The 22,856-nt window shown below is 39.3% G+C and overlaps 1 protein-coding gene across 3 annotated transcripts; it reads left to right on the forward strand.

The window, feature by feature from the left end:
• The first annotated feature begins 5,213 nt into the window (after nt 1-5,213).
• Nucleotides 5,214-22,694, forward strand: entpd1 (ectonucleoside triphosphate diphosphohydrolase 1). 3 transcript variants are annotated; one of them, XM_017439456.3, is made up of 10 exons: nt 5,214-5,371; nt 15,015-15,139; nt 15,567-15,684; nt 16,649-16,799; nt 17,631-17,790; nt 17,914-18,117; nt 18,254-18,511; nt 18,819-18,932; nt 19,055-19,192; nt 22,228-22,694. In XM_017439456.3, the coding sequence occupies exons 1-10, from the start codon at nt 5,356-5,358 to the stop codon at nt 22,432-22,434; spliced, it is 1,491 nt and encodes a 496-aa protein (XP_017294945.1). In that variant the 5' UTR covers nt 5,214-5,355; the 3' UTR covers nt 22,435-22,694. The 3 variants fall into 3 exon arrangements, with proteins under 3 accessions (XP_017294945.1, XP_017294953.1, XP_017294962.1); XM_017439464.3 differs by lacking the exon at nt 5,214-5,371 and adding an exon at nt 5,422-5,649; XM_017439473.3 differs by lacking the exon at nt 5,214-5,371 and adding an exon at nt 11,395-14,036.
• The last annotated feature ends 162 nt before the right edge of the window (nt 22,695-22,856 follow it).

The following is a 22,856-nucleotide window of genomic DNA, read 5'->3' on the forward strand; positions in this document are numbered from 1 at the left end:
TATTGACATTAAGCTCTGTACAAGAAATCCAATTTACCCAGACCAAGTTCAAAATAAAACCTAACAACATGCTTCAACTACAGCAACTCTACTCGGACAAGCACAAACTCTGCTGACTCTTAAAGCGACAGCACAAATTAAAGTGATTTCTGACATTTGAAAATTGATTCAGTGTCTTCCTCGCTCGTGATGCGATGAGTCGGAACCAGGTTTCACCTCCCACCCCTACAGCACATCATAGTTTGCTCTGTTAAAGGCAGTAAGGCTGTAAAAGGCAGCTGTTATTAAAGAAAATAAAAAAACAAACTTGTTTTAATTCACTCTGATTGGTGTAAAAATATGGTTTATGAACTGTCATACTATTACTCTTTTTTTTAGTTGATGAAAAAGGACATGATTAGTTACATAAATATTCTAATAAACCAGTCAGTTTGGATGGTTATATTTGCACATCTCTTAGAAACTTCACTTGCTCAACAATGACTTGTTAAACTTGCTCTCTTCCTCTTTCACCGCTCAGCATCTCAGCACACTACAAACAATATGAATGCTTTAAGTCGGCCATAATTCAATAAGACGGCTCTTACCGAAGTGGTAATGTGACACAAAACTGCATTACGGGTGATATTATACACCTCCACTGAATTATCAGGCAAATGTGCTTTCAAAAGGTTGTTTTTCAGGAAATCCAGTGGACAATCTGATGAACATGGTAAAAGACTGGACCAAAAAAAAAACTAAAAACACTGGCATATTAAATTTTTTTAGAACAACTGAGAAAAACAAGGATGTGTGCTTTTGTGTCAGGATTTGAAACAATTATCAGACACCTGAACTACTTGTTTAAGACAGACATGTAAACAAATTGGGCAACAAAAACAACTCCTTGTTCATCCAAAGTAGATTTAGAAAGATCTAAGTGTTACTAAAACAAACTCACTTCCTGTTTTGAATATTTTCTCCAATTTTTGATAAGGTTTAAAAAAAAAAAAAAAAACACTTAGTCATTCTAGCCAGACTCCAAAGCTAACCAGTAGGAGTTAAAAACAAATATTTAAAGGTTTCAGTCATCATCACACATTTAAAACATCTTTGACTCTCCTTCATGAATGATTTAACTCTATTCACATCTTGATCATGTGATAAAAACGCATCACGTTAGTCAGGTAGGTAAAGGATCCTCAGGGTTCCAACCTCACCACAGCACAGAAACAGCACTTATTAAAGTATTAAATGATATAATGTTAAACACCGACTCGGGTAAGGTGTCAGTCCTGGGCTTATTAGTGCCACATTTGACACCGTAGATCATAACTAGGGAAGGACTCAGTGGGACGATACTTAAATGGTTCAATTTCTACTTGGAGGACCGAAGGTATGACCATTGGAAGTTACAAATCTGATCAATCGGCTCTGACATGTGGGGTTCCTCAAGGGTCAGTTCTTGGACCACTTTTGCTTAGCATATATATATATATGTTAGTATTAGGTAAAATTCTGCAGAATTATAATGCTGACTATCATAATTATATCCAAAACTGCCCACAGATGACTACAGTTCAACAGAGTTGTTGGTCGCCATTTAGCACAAATAAATAACTGGATGAACCATAACTTCCTTCAACTGAATCATGATGAAACCAAGAGAGAAAAAAGGACTGCTGTCAGTAAGCACCTCAAGTTAATGTCTTTAAAAATCAAAGACCAAGTCAGAAATCTTAATGTGCGGATAGATTCAGCAGTCATATCAAATCAATCAGCTTAAGAACATATCTAGATTAAAACGTGTTATATCCCGAACAGACCAGGAGAGCCTCATCCATGCTTTCATATCCAACAAACTGGATTACTGTAACAGCCTGACTGGACTCCTTCAGAACACCATTAAACAGCTACACAAGTGTTTATTGAGTGAGACAACCATCAAAAAGTGGTGGTTCCCATTCACTGCCTGGATCACAGGAGTGACAGATGTATGGGAAGGGACACATTTGAAAAATCACTCAGGTGCAAACAGTTTCTACAAAGCACTTTGCACATGGTGGTTCTAATCTAGCCCATCTTCTGTCAGTGTGACAAATGTCAGATTCTGAACTGAAGAAGGCAGTATCCTGTTTATGTTATGAGTTATGTGTTGATGCAATAAACCAAGTCATACGGTGCCAAAGAGTTCACAGAAAATACCTTCAGAAATTTATTTAGTGGACAAAGATAGTTTATACTTTATTTTAAAATATTATAAAGCAGATTAGAAACAGCAAGTTTAATTTTGATCTTAGCTACACACCTCCAAACTTCTATGACTTCATCCTACAACACTTGATTACAAATGCCATTTTCTAAACCAAATTAACTGTTCAATAAAAACATCAGGAGGTGCACATTTTAACATTTTACCAGGACGGCACACACAGACTCACAAGATGAAAACAACGCCAGCTTCGCTGCTGCAGATTGTAATTAACGTCGGCGCTCCAAACACGCAACTAATCATTTCTAACACGTTGGTGAGAAACATTGCTGTCGCATTACAACAACGTAACTGCTGTGTTTCTGGCTCAAGTCAGCACATTTATGATGCTGCGACTGTTACAAAATTATGTAATTTACTGTTAGACCCCAACAGTCAGTTGTTTTGTTCTTCTTGTTTATAGAACCGCAACGGAAATTAGCTTCAAACTTTATTGTGTGAATGAATTCTTGGGAACAGAGCACAGACATAAATCCTGCCCTTTTCTGGTCACAGAGACCAAACTTTACTACACTAAACCATACCAACAGGATTTCCTCACAGACAAACATTCACTGGTCACAGAGGAGGACGTTGCTCACAGGCGGTCTAAAAAAACGAACTGATTATTTGGGTTCAACAACCAAACAGAATAATTATACAGACAAACAAAGTCTTTGATCAGAGGTGAGAGAAGTGAAACAGGAGCATCGTCAGACAGGAACCACAATGAACCATTTAAATCAATACACACAAGTACCTTTGATGTGCTTTTAAAACGGTTTTATTTTAACGGACCTCCCATTTCCAAAAGAAACCACATTCTCCACAGACTAGTGTCTACTACACAGATCTATTGGGACTCAATTACGCAAATCCACCACATTTCTTTTAAACCATTTAAACGAAATGCAATTTTTATGTGCACATTTTGTCTGAAGCCATCAAGGTTGACTCATTTCATGTTCGCTGCATTTCCAGCCAACAGATGTAAAATCTAGTGACCTATCAGCTATTACTACAACAAACCCCCAGTTAGTTAAATCATGAAGCTCGTTAACATCTACTTTTAAAAAAAATAAATGTTTCTTCTAATGAGCTTGATGCAGATAAACTTTTAACCATGATATACTGCTGTTAAACACTGTTCTCTGACCTTCTGTGCACCAAAAACTTTACAACGTGGTTTAATGATTGCCGTATTCATGTGACTTCTGAATAAATACGTGCTTCAACAGAACATATAGGCCATCCTGGCAAGCTGTCGTTTGTCAATTTCTGGTTTCCCTGTCAGCTGGCCTTATCTTCTGAGGAACTGTTACTCATTGTCACAAACATTTTGCAAAATAAGGAAACAGAACTGACAGATCACACCACAAGGTGTATTTTCACACAACAGTGTCAGCAAGTGTATATTTGGCTTAAAAAGGTGTCATTTTACTTTAAATAGTACTGAAATCAGATTATTAAAGAACAGATTAAAATGTCTTACATTAATAAACAATCAGTTAAACTACTCCTGGACAAACGCAGCACTCTCAGTCTCTATTAAATAGCAATTCAGGGATTTCAAAGCAAAGAAAATAAACTAATGGTTAAACTTCAGGACAGATTATTGCTCACCGGTTCCATTCAGGTGCAGCACATGACCTGATGTTTGTGTCTTTCATTTTTAAACCATAACTTCCTTGGGTTTGTTAAGACCAAGCAGCACTTTGTTGTAAGACTGCCTGCCTGCCACTGGGAGGTGTTAATTCTGACTATAATTCTGTGAAATGTGACAGAACGGGTAAAATCTTTCCAGATGTTGACATGGTTTTGTCCTTAACCTGCTTGGAGAAGTCCTCAGTGTATCCTACATGTTTAATGAAGCTCCTTTTCTGTTGTAACCTCTTATTTTTACTAATTATGTCACTTTAAAAAGGTAATAGATTATTTTAGGGTTTCAAAGCAAAAGGTGTGAACACATTGATTTCACTGAACCAAGATAGCCTATAATCCATTACATAAAAGATTTATTTTACTCTAATAATGACCTTTATATTAAGTGACAGCTTGATGAATTTACACATTAGGGCTGAGAAACAGGACCTCCCCATTATTATGAAAGAATTATTCTGCTTGTCATTTCAGTAAATGAGGATTGCTGTTGTCACAATGAAAAAGCAATGCCCTTAAGCCACTTCTGCCATACAGTAACATAAATACTGATCACACTCCTAACCAATGCTTTCTGCAGATGATAAAGGTTAGTTTTCCCCTCACAGAAGTAGCAGTAAAGATAGGTGGTGGTTTATTGTGGTTAAAGTGTAAATGTGGGCGCAAGTGTGTGAATTTCCGTCGAATTTAATGTGACCATGACTCGAAAAAAACAACCGAGGCTTTGTTTTGTAGTCTTGGTAAAAGGTGAGCAAATACTCAGCACACGGGTGGCATTGTCCAAACCAAAACCCACAGAGGTTTCGCTCTCGTCCTACATGAAGAAATCTGACATAATGTTTCTAAAAAGTTCCCGCTGCAGACTTTTTCCTTTTAATTAATAACGTGCAGATAACATTTGTCAATCAGGGTTCTGGTTATCAAGGATTAAGGCTGAAGAGTGAGTTCATGGATTGGATTTTATTCCAAACGTCCCTCCAGGTCCAATCCACCATCCAGCTCTAACACCGCTTTTATGTTGACCCAATTTTACAAGACAGAGACGATGACAAAGACGGCCATAAAATGATGAAGATGACAACGATAAAAAAAGAGAAGAGTGAGGGAGTTTGAACAGAGGCATATAAAAAAAAAAAGGGGTGAAGTGACTGGAGAAATATGAAAGCGCAGAGAGCTTATATAAAGAGTGACAGTGGCAAGAATGACAAAGGTGTAGGGAGGGGAGGAAGCTGAAGAGAAGGGAGTAAACAAGGAAGGAGCGGTGGTGGGCTGAGCAGGAGGGAGGAGGGAAGCTCTGCTTCTCCTAATAAAGCAAGTGTATTTGAAAGGAGGTGGTGAGAAACGTCAGACTGAGCAGGGAGCTGTGTTACCAGAGAGAAAGAGAAAGACAGAGAGAGAGAGAGAGGGGGGAGACAGCAAGGGGCACTGGATAGAAAGAGCATTGTGTTACTGCTGAGAAAGAACCCATGTCTGCACAAAGAGGTAGGTGTACTGCTATGACTGGTACACACACACACATGCATGCACTTAGAAAAGTAAAACATCCTTTGAATTCAGCGGGGACAGTGATAGGACAGACCGGCAGACTGTCCTGTAAAGTATCAGCTGCTGTCCTCCAACTGTTTGACTGGCGCTGCAGTGTGTAGGAGATGTGCAACAGTGCGGTGCAGGTGTGGGACTTCTTCACAGCGCGCTTTTATTTTTACACGTGTGATTCACCGCGAGATGGGCAGAAGATTCACGGCGGCAAATCATGCAAGGTTTGTCATGTCTCTGCTGGGGGTTGCCTAAACTTTAACTGCTGTTCTGTCTCACAATATAATTTTATATCTGCACTGATGGCTTCTAAAGCTATAAGCTTAGTGATGCTGCATTAAGTTTATTCCATGCTTATTTTAGAGACGATGGGGCACTTGTTGAATCCAAACACTACGATGTTAGCAGAGCTCTTTGGTTTACCTTAAACTGAGTGGTTTCATTAATTTCTTTCCTAATACATCCCATTACTCATTCATTAAAGAAAATATAAAATATCTGCCATGTTATGTTTAAACTTCACTGTGGTCTGACAAAACTTACCAAAAATCTCCAAAGGTTTCCCTTATTTCTCATTTGTAACAAGTTCAGAAAGAATGCAGGAAGATTTGTTTTTCTGTAACCTCAAATTAACCTGTTAAACACTAAATGACACCACAAAAACCTTGTGTTTATTAAAATCTGGATAACTTGATTGGTAAATTAATAAACCGCAACACCACCGCCTTTGGTCATTTAGCCACAAATATTTAGACAGAAACAAAAACTGTGTACAAAATTTGTTTGTGTTTAGTGACCGATGTCTTCTCTGAAGCATCGCAGTAAGGCTTAATGATCAAAACACCAAGTCAGCCAATTGATTTGTGCCAATTACTTTTTTAAACAATCAGTTTAAGTCGTCATTCTTCCTCGAGTTCAGGGTAGAATGGTTTAGATCAGAGTTGGGGACAACCTGTTCCGTGTGACATTAAAAGGACAAGCTGCGCCCCTGTGGTAACCATAAATGTTTTTTATTTCACGTCATATGATTCTGCAATGGGTTCCCTTTTTTTGTTTCACTATAACCTCAATTAGGCTGTTTATGGAACTGCTAAGTGAGAGGTTGTCTTTTAGGACAAATACAAGCACGCCGTGTGAAAGAAAACTGCATGATTAAACAAAATAAATCAATAAAGCTGAACCCTGATAACGACTCAAGGCTGCTGGGAGCTGATGTACATTTACAGCGTGTAGGAATGACAGTTCTGGATAGGCCACTGCATTGATTTTTGAGAGTTGCAACACAAATAATCCAACAATTGTGCTACCAGAGTCCAAAACCCATTTCAACTGTTATCTCCAGGATGTAAGCAGGGCTGGTGGGAATGGTAATCAACGATAACACAGTCTTGAGAGAGTTTGTCTATTTGTCCATCAAAAACCAATTAGTTGTCATAAGTCAAAGTAAAGGTTTCTACTTCATTAGTATATTATAAATTAAAAAAATAAAACAAAGTTTTTGTCTGAGAGGTTGAATTGAGGTTTAAGTCAAAAAATTAAACTGCAGATCTTTGTTTTAGGCTTAAATGGTGAAAATGTCTCATTGAATCAACACTGAATAAAGATTAAATTTGACACGCTGAAATGCCAGCATAAAATCAGCACCATCTCAATACGGTGTTCTGTGAACTGGATAAAACTCATTTTATGGGAGGGTGATGGGCCCCACACATAGTAAATTATTCATCATATGCTGTTAGCAGATTACTGTATATCAGGGGTATTGACATTAGTTGTACATTCTCCTAAAACAGTGATTTGTGTTCAGTAAGAAAAGAAGGCTCAACATTTGCCTCTGAACAGACTGAGCAAAGAAAAATAAGAATTGTTCCATATTTTGGACTCCGTGTCCGTGCTGAGCAAGTAAGTTGGGCTTATTTGTCACTGTTACGTTAGGTTGCCTGTAAAACTGCTCTTTGCTTGTGTGGGAGAGGCTTAACATATTTCGAACCCTGCGTCACCCTCAGCTTGATGGTGAGGTTTTGTTATTTATGATGTCAAGCCTCCTCCACCTTTCCACCTAATAAATAAAGTCATAACAAACTATAAAATCCCTGCGAGCAGAACCATGCTGAACGAGCACGAATCACGGTCGTCGACAGGGAAAGACCCGTTTAGTTGCGGCTCGATCTCATGTCGCTTGTGTTAGCTGTAGGGTCATGTTGTGATGTAAATAAAAAGAAAAGTTATGCCTAAGCCATTCAGTCATGACATCATGGCTCAAGATAGAGATGAACTACTAGCACTAATTTATACTCAGATGTCAGGACCGACTATGAAGCTAAATTTTAGCTAATTTGACAGAGCATTTAAAGCTGATGTCTATCCTTATCTAGTTCAAAGTTTATAGAAGCTTCTGCAAAAGATGGATGAGTTTCATTACAAAACTTTAAAAAATGTAATAGTGGCTCAGTTCGACCTCCAGAGTTTAAAAATTAACAAGTAGGTCACTATTAGGTTAAATTAGAGCCAACGCAGCTTTGATTTTCTAAAGCAGTCGTCACAAAAGCTTCAAATTTAAATTTTAAATAAAGCTTCCCCGGGAAAAAAAATTGTGCATGTGTAGGAAACATTTGCATTTCTAAAACCAATTTAATTTATACCAAGACACTTAGAAAGTGATCTGTCAAAAATACGTCAAATAAAAAAATATATTTGTGTAACATCTGTCATCCAGGACGTGGAGTTTCCTAAAAAGTCTAAAATAAACCAACTGGACTTCTCGTTTCCTGTAGACGTTTTGCTTTTTTCCCCCAATTTAAACTGAAATGTGTGGGGGTTCAAGCTAAGCTCTTAAACTCCTAAAACAACAGATTATGTATAAAAACTCAGTGTGACAGTTCCAACACTGATGGATCTCTTAACCCTGTTTTTATAGCCGGGACTAATTGGACCTTTCAGAACATGCAGCAGAGATTAAGACAACAATCAATCTGATAAATTTGAATTTCTCCCTTTTTTTCCCCAACTTAAACTGACCTTAAAGCATAAAAAACAAACACATTAGACTTAAACTTCTTAATGAATATGTGTCAATAATTTTTAATAGTTCATGTTTAAAAACAATGAATTACTTGGACTCATTTGCATCGTGTTAGTGTTAACTTCAGTCAAAATAACATAAAACACTATAGTTTTAGCTCTGTTAATGAACATGTCTGACTTTATTAATCATGAAGCGAACATGTTTTCGCACTAAAGCCCACATGACGAGCAGGAAAACCACCAAAACAGTTTTAAAACGCTGCATCCCAGGCAATTGTTTGACTCATCTTGCCATCATTCTGAAACCACAAAGCTAAGCCATAGCTGTGTCGCCACTTGACTTGTGGCTCAAAGTGGAGTCAAGGTTTTTGTACAGCAAGTCCTTTTTTTTTGTCAGATCAGGGAGTTTGCCTCAAAGCAGCAGATGTGAAGACTCCAACAACTTCCTGCTTAAATAAACGAATAGGATGTGTACTTTGTGAGTGGATTCAACTGTTAATTGTGTATTGTGGAGGTTGCATGTTTGATAAGGCGTACATTTGTTCGAGCTAATATCCTCAATGTGATGCAATGTTTTAACAACATTTAATCATAGACTCTGCCAGGTGAGGTCATGTCAGATGTTCAGTCTTACACAAGTCTAGATGGTTAGAATTAGGACTTAAAGCAGGTTTAAAGTAGTTATTAAGGAATTAGTGGGCGTAGTCAAGAGGAATTCACAGACCAAACTTGTTGAATACAGTTTTTGTAGAAAGACAATCTGAATCTACTCCCTGATCTGTTTTAAGCATATGCTCTGCTTAAAAGTGGCTACAGTCTCGTAAAAATGATCTACTGATAACAGAAGTTGTGTTTTCTCATTCCCAGTTCTCTGTAGTGTCCTCTTCCTTCCAGTCTGGTCTTTACTCATGTCGGAGCCTGGGCCATCGTGGCCTCACTTTAACACTTCATTTTTGTTTACAGAGGGGTCAGAAATGGAAATGCTTGCGACATGGTTGCGCAAGCATGCATCTTGACTCAGAAGCGTCTGCAAAAGACGGTTTTTAGGAACAAGCTGAATTTGGATGGTACCTACTTCTTCATATGGCTGTTTAGAAGATAAAATTAAACACCAAGTTTGAAATTAAACCATGCCTGGAAGTGGCTAGGCGTGTAGTTGTAATTGTTATTAAAAGCATAAATTATGCATGGACGTACAAACTTGAGTGTTTTCTGAAAGTCCGAGGGTGCTCCAAGACAGCATATTCATGATCTCATCCAACAAAACTGCTGGAGTGAGCCCTGTTCTCTCTCTCAATAAGTGTTTTGGTAACCGTGTCTCTGCCGTTTCGTCATCTGTTGAAATCACTGTCATTAGAGACTGATTGCACGTAAACAGAGTGTTCACCAACTTCAATCTAAGAGACATAAAATAAAATAGGACTAACTTCAAGGTTAAATTTGTCTTTGATATTTGATTAAAGCTGTGAGGAAAAGTGCAGTACCACATTTACAGCTCTGATGCAAACACATTACAGTCTTTGATTTGTACTATAATAAAAAAGTAGTTTTGCAAATGGAGCCAGCCATCATTTACACCAAATCTGTTCATCTATAACACCTGCAACAACATCTCAAACAGTCTCCTGAGTCCCTAATGTGCCATTTATAGTAATAATAGAATGAATAGTCAAACGTGAAGCCACCTGACTAAAAACATCTGGCTGTGCACCCTCAAAGAACACTTTAAACTCCACAATGGCACCGACACAAGATTTCGGAGTTGTAAGATCCATGTTAGACAGTAAAACCATAAAAGGTCAGCAGCTATAAGTCAGTGCTCTAATGTGGCAGCGTTAACATACACACTGTCTGTGTTAGACTTATACTGCACTCGATGAAGATTTCTTTTCCCGTGCAGTGAGAAAAGCTGAGATAAAAGTTTAGGGGAACCTAATATTTTAAGTCCAACTTAAACAAGTCAAGACAATTAAAATAGGAGTTCACATAGTAGTTCAATTTCCCTCAGCAAACAAAAAGGTTTTCACAGTAATTGATTCATTTCCCTTTAAAAACAATAAATCTTACTAGAGAATAATTTGTTAAATTAACCTTGCTTCATAATTGTGGTTATAAAATGAATGCGTGTAAGAAATATTTCCCCCAAAATCCTTTTAATAGTACGGTTCATTCTTCCTTCATTTAACTGAATTATACCGTTTAAGCCACTATCTCACTGGGCTGTGAAAGCTGGAGACCAGTTGGGAACTTAAAACTGTGGGGAAAAAGGTGAATTTTCAGTAGTAGTCTAGCTGAACTTCTAACCAAATGACAAGCAAAAGCAATGTGGCCAAGTTTTGTGCTGCCAATATTTGAAAATGACAGCTTATTTTTATGTACGCAGTGTTATTGCCTACACTGTACTTGCCTTGGCCCACTTTGCTCTCACCTTGGCAGCCAGCCCCATGCTTATGATTTAATCTACTGGGGTACACTTTAGAAAAAAAGATTAGCGCATTTGCCTAAAAACAAGTAGGGTAGGTTGTGTTTCCTCTGCAATAAACATTCGCTTCAGTACACCTGAACTGAAAGTCTACTGCTTCTAAGTATTTATGCACCAATTGTAGAAGTTGGAGAAAATGTAGGCTGTTATTAATGTGGTGCTGGTGCACCTGCAGAGATCCCAGGGCAGACCTGTTATTGCTCAAGTGGCTGCAGTAAAATCCCATTACTCTTATTAATTTTTCCACTTCTCCACTGAGGTTGGGTAGAGAGCATCAAGTGCTCGTCCCATGCCAGCACGACCCACTCCAGGTGATGGTGAAACTCTGCACCACAGCTGAGTATATGAGTCCCGGGAGGGTTTTTTTTTTCCCCCACAAACACCATGACGCACATTTTATTTTGCAATTACTGCCAGTGTCGTCAAGTTACAAAAACATGCAAGTTTTCATACAGCAGCAACAAAAAAACAACAACCCACAATTTACAAAAAAATAAAAAATACAGCTCCCCCAGATGGATTTAAGATGGCTGCAACAACTCTGCAACTATTTTGAGAGAAAATTTGCCTTGCAAGCATTTTCAACATCCTCAAAAATCAAGTGACAAGACAGCAAGCCTTTGGGACTCATGAGAAAACTGAAAACCCCCATACAAGCTTTCTGAGACAATTTGGAGACTCCAGAACAGTCACAACCCAAAGAGAGACTAGTTTTTAGTATCATAAAATTTAAAGAAAGATCATTGAAATAGATGACTAAACTTAATCCATACCATCTAAACAGTAATAATTTAAAAGCTCTTTATTGGGGTGTCTAAAGAAGGTTTCGCCATTTTACACATTTATTGTCTGAGACGTTCATTAAGTGTTACAAATGCTACAGCCAGCAGGCTTGACGTATTCTTTCACAACATAATAGTTTCCACCATGTCACTCACTGTATTCTTTTGTTTATCCAAACTCAACTCTATTAATAGGTCTTTCAGGCACAATGCAACAATGGTACCACTACACTGGGAACAGCATTATTTCCAATTGATTGTGCTGCATATAAAAGTCTGATGGTCCAACAAGAAACGCGAGCTGCTGTGCTGCTCAGGAAGTCAAGTTCAACCTGAAAAAACTAAAGAGAAACAGCAGCTTGGCCAAAGAGCCATCTAATCAGACGCCAACATTTTAAATGTGATTTCCTGAATTAAAAAGGACATTAAGAACTACTCTGTTAGGGAATAGAGCTGCATGAAATATGAAAAATGTATCTTTGTCACAATATCAATGCACTCATGGAGCCTTGTTGCCTTAAATGTCCACAGCAGATTCAGATGAAAGAGATGCTGAAACACATCAGAAGTCTAGCATCAGTGCAATCGTTAATGGGCCTGACAAATGAGCTTGTCGATGGTTGAACTGCAGTTAAGGGAAGTTCATGTACTATTTGAAATAGAAAAATGAAAGCCAAATAATCTGTTTGGAATGTGCTTGCCTTAGTTTTCAAACCCTTTCCTACATGTTGCTGAACACCACTATGAATTAAAAAAGGCAGAATCTGCAGAGCAAAGAGGTGGCCGTAACTGTGGCTTACTGCCATTACAATTTATTTGTTTCTGTTTCCAAAACAAATGCCACAGTCATTTGTTCTGAACCTTACAAAATATCAACACGGTGGAAAAAGGAATCTCACTTTTTTTTTTTGTTTAAAAGAGTAAAACTATACATTTAAAAACCCCATTTGAACTTTATTTTACAAGAGGAACCCCCAAACTTTATAATGATGTGACACAGACTTTCCGATCCGGACAGCTAGAGGGTTAGGGTGGCGGTCAGACAGCGGGAGGCGGTCAGATGGCGAGTGCTGGTCAGAGGGCGGGAGGCGGCCAGTGCCAGTTAGGCGGTGGTTCTTCTGTTAAAGTTTGTTTTTCAGGTGGTCCTCTTTAGAACGTCAACTCCACAGTCAGTCTCCAGACTTTGGGTTGTAATTTTCACCAGGAGATAAACTAACCACATCTATCAAACCTTGTCCTTTGGGTAGCTGAAGAATCAGTCAGCTATTGGAGTTTTGGGTCAGTTTACACAATTAATTACAACAAACTGAACCATTTCACCTCCACACTATCTGTATTTACTCTTTACTGCCTTGTTCGCATTCCTGTGCTTGGCATTCGATACGTCACACTTCCGAGGGATCATGGAAAATCCTGAAGAGACCCTAGTAACTTTTTCAGTCTTTGATTATTAATTTTAAATTTGTGTACTTTTTTTAAAACATTTTTAAAAGATAAGACATTCTGAAAACAAGCACCTTTTATGACTTTCTTTTACATACATACATCTGTTTCAAGACAGAAACTTGGAGACAGGGAAAGTTGAAAAACAGAAATTGATCATAGTGCTCTTTTGTATGTTAAGATTTGTGATTACTTAATTCAAATGTGCAGTAAGAGAGGCAAATAAATAAATAACAGGACCACCTGTGAATGAATCAGCACATCTGCAGGCAAGTCATGTTTCAGGTCTGTACAAACACGCATTAATTCCTCTGACAAATACACAGAACCATGCACGAGGAAGAAGAGAAGCAGGGGATCCCAATCAGTCACCGAGATGACATCACAGCCTGCCAGTAATAAAGTACAACCAAACAAGGGAGTCCCCGCATTCCCCTTCCGTCCGAAACGTTCTGCTGAAAGAACAGAGAGAAGTGCTGAAGCATGTGGCTCTCATTAGTTCACAGAGGGAGTTCGTTTTATGGGGTTCACGTGCACACGGGAGTGCGCTCACACATGCACAAGCACACTTTAGCTGTGTCTCCACAGTGACCGGTTTTAGTGCCTCGGCTAGGGGAGGAAATGCTGAACTCGGAGCTTCGGAGCTGCTCCAACAGAGGGGCACACACAGCTCTATTCTAATCCTCTGTCCGGCCAGACGGAAAGCCTCTCATCTTTCATTCAGTCATTTTCCTATGTCCTTTCTCTCCTCTCCTGCTCAAATATTCCTCCCCTCCTTTCACCTCCACCTTCTTTTTCTCCATTTTCCCCTCCCTCGCCGTCGCTCCTTCACCTCACTCCCATTCAATATCCGTGCCAAACTCACTGACAGACAGCGGAGGTAAGTGCTTGCTTTTGGTTTGCCACTGGCTTGAATGTACTTTAGGTTTTAAGAGTTTTTGTGTTCTCCCCACAAAGCTGTGTGCGGTCAGGAAAGGCTGGTCCTCATCAAATAGGTGTTGTACTGTAAAGTTAGGACAGTTTCAGCAGTGTGCTGGTGTACTTTGACAGCTGTTGTACGCATGGTAAACAATGAAATATGTTTTTTCTCCGAGCCTGCAAGATGTTTAGAATTCAAAACTGCTATCTTGTTCATCAAATGAAACTGACTGAATGCAAGCAGGCTGTTCCCTTTAAAAACTGAACATGTGACGAAATATTTTCTGCGATAGCATCTGTGTGCTTTAGTGTTTCAGGTCCCAATAGTAAACAGTGGAAACTGACTTCCAGGGAAAAGGGAAGTTGTGTTGTAGAGACAGCAACCAAATACATTCAGGATTAAAATAATACCTCTAGCATGTTGTTTAGAACATTAATTGTTTTTGTTCCCCCACAGACAAAGTCTACAGCCATTGTCTCGATAGGGCAACGCTTCTTCAATACATGCAACGTTTCTTTGATTGTAGCCCAACTGTGGTCAAATTTTGTACAAACAGTTCAGGTCTTTTATCTCTGTCCAAAGTGGAAACGATGTTGATCTTTCAGCACAAGGCGAACACTTTAGTGGTGTATCCTTTCAAACGTAACCATGTCTAAAAGTACCAAATCTCCCCATAGAATTAATAAAGAGCCTGGCAGGAGATCAGACACCAAATCAGACAGCCATCTGCAGTCCTTAGTTACAAAACAAAACAATTAAGCACACCAAGCAACCTCCAACAGACTCCCACATGTTGTGACATAACTCACATCTGGATGTAAGGCTGGCTAACACCCCACTTCCACCCTGTTCTACTTTCACTGTGTCTCCCACCCCATCTTCCCCTTTCTATCCCGGCCTCTCCTTCCTGTCTGTCTGTGTTTCCACCCCCGCACTCAGAGATGAAAGAGAAGAACCCCTGGCACACGCCTGTGACCATCATCACTGTGATTGGTGTCATAGCAATTGTTGCCTTGGTGACGGTTGCAGTTTTGCAGAACAGGCCTGTCCTCCAAAAGTACAAGGTATGCTAGAGGAAATTCCTGAACTATTGAAGCCTTACTCCCCGTGTGGGAACAGACATTAGGAACACAGTGAAATCCTGGTCTTAAAACAACATGTCAAATGCTCTGCAATTAATATGACCTCAACTTGTCAGCTTGTTCTATTGACTTTAAAGAAATGCCAGTAAATGCAGGCAATGGAAGCGGATATGATACTAAATGTCCTCTTTATTCTTGGTTGCAAATGTAAGAGCTCGAGTTTCATAGCTAGCTGATAGCATTGACTGGGGTGTAATTTTACAAAATGACTGTTTTCCTGTTCAAAGCTGTCTCTGGGTTATTCAGTCACCACAATCTTTATTCAAAATGAACACATCTGGAAGAAACGTGAGCAGAGTTAATGGCACAAACAGCTTAACAGGGGTACCTCCTTTTCTTCCCCTCACAGTATGGGATTGTGCTGGATGCTGGGTCTTCTCACACAGCTCTCTATATCTACGAGTGGCCAGCAGAGAAGGATAACAACACTGGAAGAGCTGAACAGAAATACGTCTGCAAAGTGAAAGGTGGAGTACACAAGGTGTATGCACAAGGTTTCGCTTAATCTCACAGTAGTGTTCAAGCTCTATTATGCAAATATTTAATATGCCAATGTTTAAGCATCTGAAAAATGAGTGTGCACAGTCATTTACAAAGGTTTTTGGTGGATTACAAGTAGGAAAAACAGGCAACACAACAGCTTTAAGAAGAGTTTAGCCAAGGCTCCATGAAAGGGTCACAGCATCTCCTAGCCTGAGTGTTACCAGCATGCATTAGTCAGCGCCAGAAAGTGGTTGAAACAAGGACGTCCATAAGGCAGTGACAAGAATGTTGAAACCAGAGGCTTACTAATAGGCATGAAGTGTGAGGGATGGCTGGTTTTCACCCGGCAGCAAAGCTGTAAAACACTCATATTGTGCTGCTGCAGACAGATCAGACCGCCCATAATAAATTCTGTTCACATTTTTAACGTGCCTAAAATGGGAACATGAATAGGGTCATGAAGCAAAGAAAGAAGATGTCTGACTTTGTTTAACATTCTGTGGACACGGGTCACATGACCTCACTTTTCATCACAGGCTTTGACAGGAAAAATCTGAAAGTCATTTACTATTTTGATGGATTGGAACTAGAGGGCAATATACCATACCAACATCTAATTCACAGGAGCAACACTAACCACATGCAGACCACATGTAGATTCTTCTATGAATTAGCTATTGCTTAGGAATATTTTAAACTGCCTATTCATTACCTCATTATTAAGGCTTTAGCTCTGCATTGATAATCTACAACTTTAAATTGTTACAAAGCAATTAGCAATTAAAACAAAATCATTATGAAAGCCTGCAGACACATAGACAGCCTTCTCTGCTAATGCAAAATTATTCTGTTAAAACCTGATGTTTTAGTTTAAATCTCAAACCCTATATTTGTTATTTAACCCTAAAAGAACCTCCCCTTTTACCTAAAATTGTGTTCTTTTTGCAGGTAAAGGTATTTCAAGCTACGCAAACACACCAGTGAAGGCAGGAGAGTCGCTGAACGAATGCATGCAGGAGGCCAAGATGCAGGTCCCCACAAAAAGACACCATGAGACCCCGCTCTATCTGGGAGCTACTGCTGGAATGCGATTGCTGAAGTACGCTGCACACGTTAACACGCTTCCATAACGAAATTTAAGACATTTGCATTGGACAAAAAAAAAAAAAAACATAAAACAGATAAACTACAGAGACTCTCTTCTTAAGGGAATCTTTGTCATTCACAGCCTAGCAGAGTTATTAACGCCTACTTAAGTGGTAGTTCCTACAGTGGAAGGGCTTTTCAACCCACGCAGAAATGACCTGGTTCCTGTTCAACCAACAAAATTAAATGGTTCACTGGATATTTCCTTTCCTATCAGAGCCTTCAAGGTTTTGCTGAAATTCACCATCTGACACAAAAAAAAATTTCTAGAGACGTCAGGGCAACATTTTGTTTTTTACAAGGTCGTTCTTGATGATAATTGTTGCGGTTCCCATTGGCGATGACTTGGTATTTGGTTTTCAATGAGCAACAATGCATTTAGTTCCTAAAACTTGGTTTTGGTTAGAATCTAGCTCTCTGGTAATCAAACAAGCTTTTAATCAGCTACAGGATGAAACAAACTTGATTTTATTCACTCCTGAGGAGGCTCATCAAGTTTCTATTACAATTGTGATGTCTTCACGTGTAAACATTGTTGTGATCCTATTATATGTGATTTCTGTAGTTGTGTTCGCACTGCCAGAGCTCAGACCAGCCATTTGCCTTTTCCATTTCTAAATGTGATTTATGTTCATACAAACTTTAGCCCCAGGCCAATAAATGTGTTCCTGTCAAATCCATTTTAAACGATACAGTCCTGTATTATTTATAAGCTACTGTTCTGATTTGAATTATGCATGTGGCTCACTCTATCGAATTAGCGCTACTGTATCTGTGTGTTCAGTATGGAGAACAGCTCTGCGTCGGACAAGGTATTCCAGGCTGTGGAGAAAGCCCTACAGAGATTCCCCTTTTCCTATCAGGGAGCGAGGATCCTCAGCGGGCAGGAGGAGGGTGCCTTCGGCTGGGTCACCGTCAACTACTTGGATGATCGCCTCAAACAGGTCTGAATAGATCTAAATACAGGTCTGTGCACATTTGTCCTCTTTGAGAAGCTTTTTTTTGTGTCAGGGTGTTCCCTACTGCGCAGTGACGTTGGTGCCTTTTTCGGGGGGGGTTTGCCACAGGGTCTAGAAACGACGGGGGCTCTTGACCTTGGTGGGGCCTCGACTCAAATTAGCTTTGTATCCAAAAACTACGACATTTCAGAGTCCCCCAGCAACTCAGTGACCTTCCGACTCTACGGAAACGACTACAACCTGTACACTCACAGCTTCCTGTGCTACGGGAAAGACCAAGTGCTGCGAATGGCATTAGCACACCAGACAAAGGTAAACCTTGGAAATCTCTCACGTCAAATCTAAATAACTCTGTAATAATAAGCCGTTACATGCTGGAACCTACTGTAGAACAATACAATGAATTCAACATGCTCTCTCTGTACACCCCTGTCTCACTCTCTCCTAGTCAGGTCCAGGAACAATATTGGATCCTTGTTTCCACCCAGGCTACTTGGAGTTGAAGGATTACTCACTCCTCTATGACAGCCCCTGTGTGTCAGACAGGAAACCCCAGAATGCTACTGGAACTTTCAATCACTCAGGGGCAGGAAACTTCAAACAATGCCAGGAAGTTGTCAAAAAAGTCTTTAACTTTACTTCCTGCAAGTATAGCCGATGCTCTTTCAACGGAGTCTTCCAGCCACCTTTGCAAGGACCATTTGGGGTAAAAACAACACGGTGGTGCTTTTGTTTTGTTTTTTTAAACAATCTACATCACATGGGAGGTTTAACTTCTTAGCTACACTCAGGTCCAATTAAGTGAGAAGATAATATCCAGTCAATATTTATATACTTTTACTACACAAAGCTCTTAGAAGCTTAACCTTGAAAAGAATAACAGTAACACAGTACCAGTCTGGAATGCATCAAATTAGAAGAAGTGATTATTTATAACAAGATGGCTTCACTTCTCTAAAGATATCAGCTTGTGTCCTTATCCCTGTCTTTTTCCTCTTCCTCTTTCACTGCAGGCTTTTTCTGCTTACTACTATGTGATGGACTTCCTCAAATTGACCGATGCAACAATGCCTTTAAAGGATGTAAAGGAAAAGCTGGCGAACTACTGCGCCACGCCTTGGAATGAGGTCGGAAGCAGATTCAGTCACATATAAGCAACATAATCGGCTGTGTTCATCCATTTTCATGTCTTATCCATGCCTTGCAGCTTTGGTTTACTGAACACTGATGGTATCACTGCATTTAACAGATAGTGAAGCAGCACCCGGAGGTACCAATTAAATATCTGGCTGAGTATTGCTTCTCCGGCACGTACATCATCACACTGCTGACGGATGGATACAACTTCACCTCTGAGAGCTACTCCAACATAAACTTCATCAAGAAGGTCAGTAGATCAACGGCCATGCTTTCCTGTCTCGCTGAAGCTTTTTACTGAAGCTCCCAGAATACAAACATTGTACATCTAGGACTGATTACCTTTAGGAGTCAACCTGATGGCAGATACAGCCAACAAAAGGCCACAGCTCAGTTAGTTTTACAGGTACTGAGCTAAAATTTGGTGTGGTAGTAGCAGAGAGTCTTCCCCAACAGATACTCGGAGCGCTAACAGATCACATACAAGACAGCAGGCGGCGTGCATTCGTCTTCAAGGAGTGCTAGTATCATAAATGTGTACAAACATGTCCAATAAGTATATTTAGGTTTAAGTTTCAGACATCTGAGGAAGCGTAGTGGCTTTGTGACATAATGAGCAGATTTTTTATTTTAAAATAGTTGCAGATTAATAAAAAGAAACGCATTGCTTTCTTTGTTTTATCTTTCTTAAATATCCTACACACATGCTAAACTACAAAATTCAAAGCCAAACATGGCATTGAATTTTAGATAGTTTAAAAACAGTTTAAAGACCTGGTTATACAGTTCAACCACGTCAGGAGGTTGTTTGACTGCTTTGACTAGTTTTCTGAAACTACTTTAAAAGAATAATTATTCAAAATTCGCTCAATATTGCACAAATGTACTAATATAAATTATATTCTATGTATGCTAAACTGTCCTTCGGCTTGTTTAGTGAGCTCCTACAGTCTCTTTTAGAGTTTCGTGTTGCAGACTAAAAACTAAACAAACAAACAAAAAAATTCAACTAGCACAGCTGTTGAAAGACCAGTTTCTGCTCAACGTCAATCTGGGCAAAATATTTTTATACACATGGCAGGACATTTCTTTGGATTGCAGACTGAAACTTTGCATCTTCTGCTCTTTGGACACTTTCCTTTCCTCCTACTAACAACAAAGCGTTTCCTGAAAGGAAATAAAACACTCTGCAAACCCCCAAAAACATCCAGATCAAAGTAAATTACACACCGCATTTAGACAACTCGTGGAGACTAAGAACCTTTTAAAGATGTCTTATCGTGTACAAAAAACAAACAAAAACAAATGCAGCATAGGAAATTGAAGTTAATTTTCTTCACTTAACACACAAAGGAAGATAGATTGAACAGCTCCAAATAGTTATACAATTAAAATTAATAGATAAGGTTCACAATCCAAAGAGACAAGCAAAAACAAATAATTGATTATTGCATGAAAAACCAACACCAGATGTAAATCTTTTCATGTCCAAGAAATTGTCTTTAAAAATCCCTCCAACTCTCTTTATCTGAACTAAAGTCAAGACAGCCACCTGGGAAAGCCTTACATGTAAAGAAATATTCCTGAAGCCACTCATATAATACAATATATATATAAAAACACGGAGCTGCTCGTTTCAATAATAATGACACACCAACCCCAGCTTTGATTAGCAACAGGTGGGGGCATTTTGACTTATTCTCCTTTGACAAGTGTCATAAATGTGTCTAAATGTTTTATGGAGCTCAACAATGCGAAATACCAAGGGGAAAATGTCATTAAAAGCCAGCATCACAAGGAAACATGTGACAGACAACCACAAACACTCGAGATATAATCGGGTGCATCACAAACAGACACCAAACACACAAAAACAGGAAGATTTACGACCACGCAATTCAATCCACATGCAGCAGGGATCATTGAACTATGTATATAACATTGATTAAGACAGCTGGAATCCATGATACGGCAAAAACTGCAACCAAATCAGTGACATCTGCTGGCTTCCAAGCTAGGCTAATTAGCTGCCTGCTAACCAGCAAGCTGCGATAAACGCCACAAATAAAACGTTTCCGGAGCGATGAAAAAATGCATAAATATAAATAACAATAAAGTTTTAAAGGCTTACCTTGTCTTGTCAACGTGTGGTCCACGTTTCCCGAGGAGTGGAAATTCCGTTTCATGGCAGTTCCGCGAAAACCGTGTTAGCTAGCGGCTAGAAGCTAACGGAGAACACACCTGATGCAAAATGGCCGCCGTGTCCGGCTGCTTGAATGTGATTGGACGAGAACGAAATCAGCGCTGACACGCCTGTGAACGGTAAAAAATAAGAACTGGGGGTTTAACGTTTATTTTCGAGGTTTTTGACTATTTGACATAAAGAGTTGCATTATTATTAAAAAAGTAACCTTTTTTATACAGATGTTAATTTCCTCTTAACTAAGCATCAAAACAACACAAAGTAAGATCATATATTAAGGGAGAAAGTTATATTTACTTTGGTCAAAACTTTGTAAATGACGTTCCGATGTGTTAGCCCTCAGACTGAGTGTTGGGAATGATGATCTGTAAAAATGACTAAGTTGCAGACATTTTTGTTTCAGCTGTGGAAGCCATCATAATCAGTGGTTCAACCGGTATTTTGAATTCACACCAACAGTTATTGCCAATGTTTTAAGCAGTGTTGTCACGCAGACAGTGGTGCTGACTGTATGTTCTGTGGATGATTCTCAGCTACTACCACACCAAATTTGAGCTCATTTATTGCAAAACTGACTGAGTTGTAGCCCTAAGTTGTTTAGCTGTGGCGGCCTTCTTGAATGGGGTTGACTCCAAAAACTAGTCACTTGTAGATGTACCTTCAGTTATTATTTTATGAGGGTTTCATTAAAATTCACTCCATGGTTCATCAGATATTTTGCTAACACTACAGGTAAATGAACACCCACATGGTAAAATAAATGATCGCCCTTTCACCTTTGAGGTCCAGCGATAATTAACGTGTTTTGGACAAGTTTTCCATTGTGTTTTAACACGTTCATGTGATCACATGGTTTGAAAATGATGATAAAATCACGTTTTTTTGTCCTCTAAGGTAAGGTAATCATCAGCTCCAGTTCTGAGTAAATTACTAATAAAATGTTGGACAGCTAAAATGATTAAAGTCTGCGTTACATGTGTATATTTGTTTAAATAAACGAGGACTCTCCCTTATAAATGAAAAATGTGAAATGTTTTTAAGAGACACATAAAACCAAATTTTGCTTTTTGTTCCGTTTCCAGATAAAAAACAGCGATGCGGGCTGGACGCTGGGCTACATGTTGAATCTGACCAATATGATTCCGGCAGAGGCTCCGGACTCGCCTCCTCTGCCGCACGCCGGCTACGTCACCATCATCACCATCAGCGCGTTGATACTCTTCGTCCTCTTCATCCTCAGCCTCCGATTCATCTGCCCCAGTTTCCAAAAGACGCCGCACATCGTGTAAACGCACAAGACGCGGCCGCGTTTTCAGTGACGTGCGAGGGAGGTCAAAGCCTGTGAAGGTTTGTGTGCGATATACCCCCCCCCCATTTGTGTAGAGGTCAAAGGTCAAACACAAACCTGCAGATCATACTGTTTCAGGGAGTTTCTCAGAAGGACAAAAGCCTTTACTCACCGTTAAGTAAGATCGGCATCTCTGGTGGAAGGATATTTGAATGCTTGAACTGGTGTGCGTGAATTAAAAAGCATGTGTGTGTGTGTGTGTGTGTGTGTGTGTATCTATACTGGTATGTGTTCTGAATTATGTCACTGTATAAATAAACTGAACGATGTTTACATAAAATGTTTGGTTTGGTTGCGTGATTTTTATTCCCTTTCTTTAAAAACAAACAAACGGGTGCACATGTTATGATTCATTGTTTTGTT

Source organism: Kryptolebias marmoratus, linkage group LG17, assembly GCF_001649575.2.
Source record: "Kryptolebias marmoratus isolate JLee-2015 linkage group LG17, ASM164957v2, whole genome shotgun sequence".
Taxonomy (NCBI): domain Eukaryota; kingdom Metazoa; phylum Chordata; class Actinopteri; order Cyprinodontiformes; family Rivulidae; genus Kryptolebias; species Kryptolebias marmoratus.

Bases quoted from the DNA above. Each gene is read 5' to 3' on its own strand.
- entpd1 (XM_017439456.3), top strand. The intron at 15,685-16,648 runs GTGGAGTACACA...TTCTTTTTGCAG, and splicing joins ATACGTCTGCAAAGTGAAAG to GTAAAGGTATTTCAAGCTAC. The intron at 17,791-17,913 runs GTCTGAATAGAT...GGTTTGCCACAG, and splicing joins TGGATGATCGCCTCAAACAG to GGTCTAGAAACGACGGGGGC.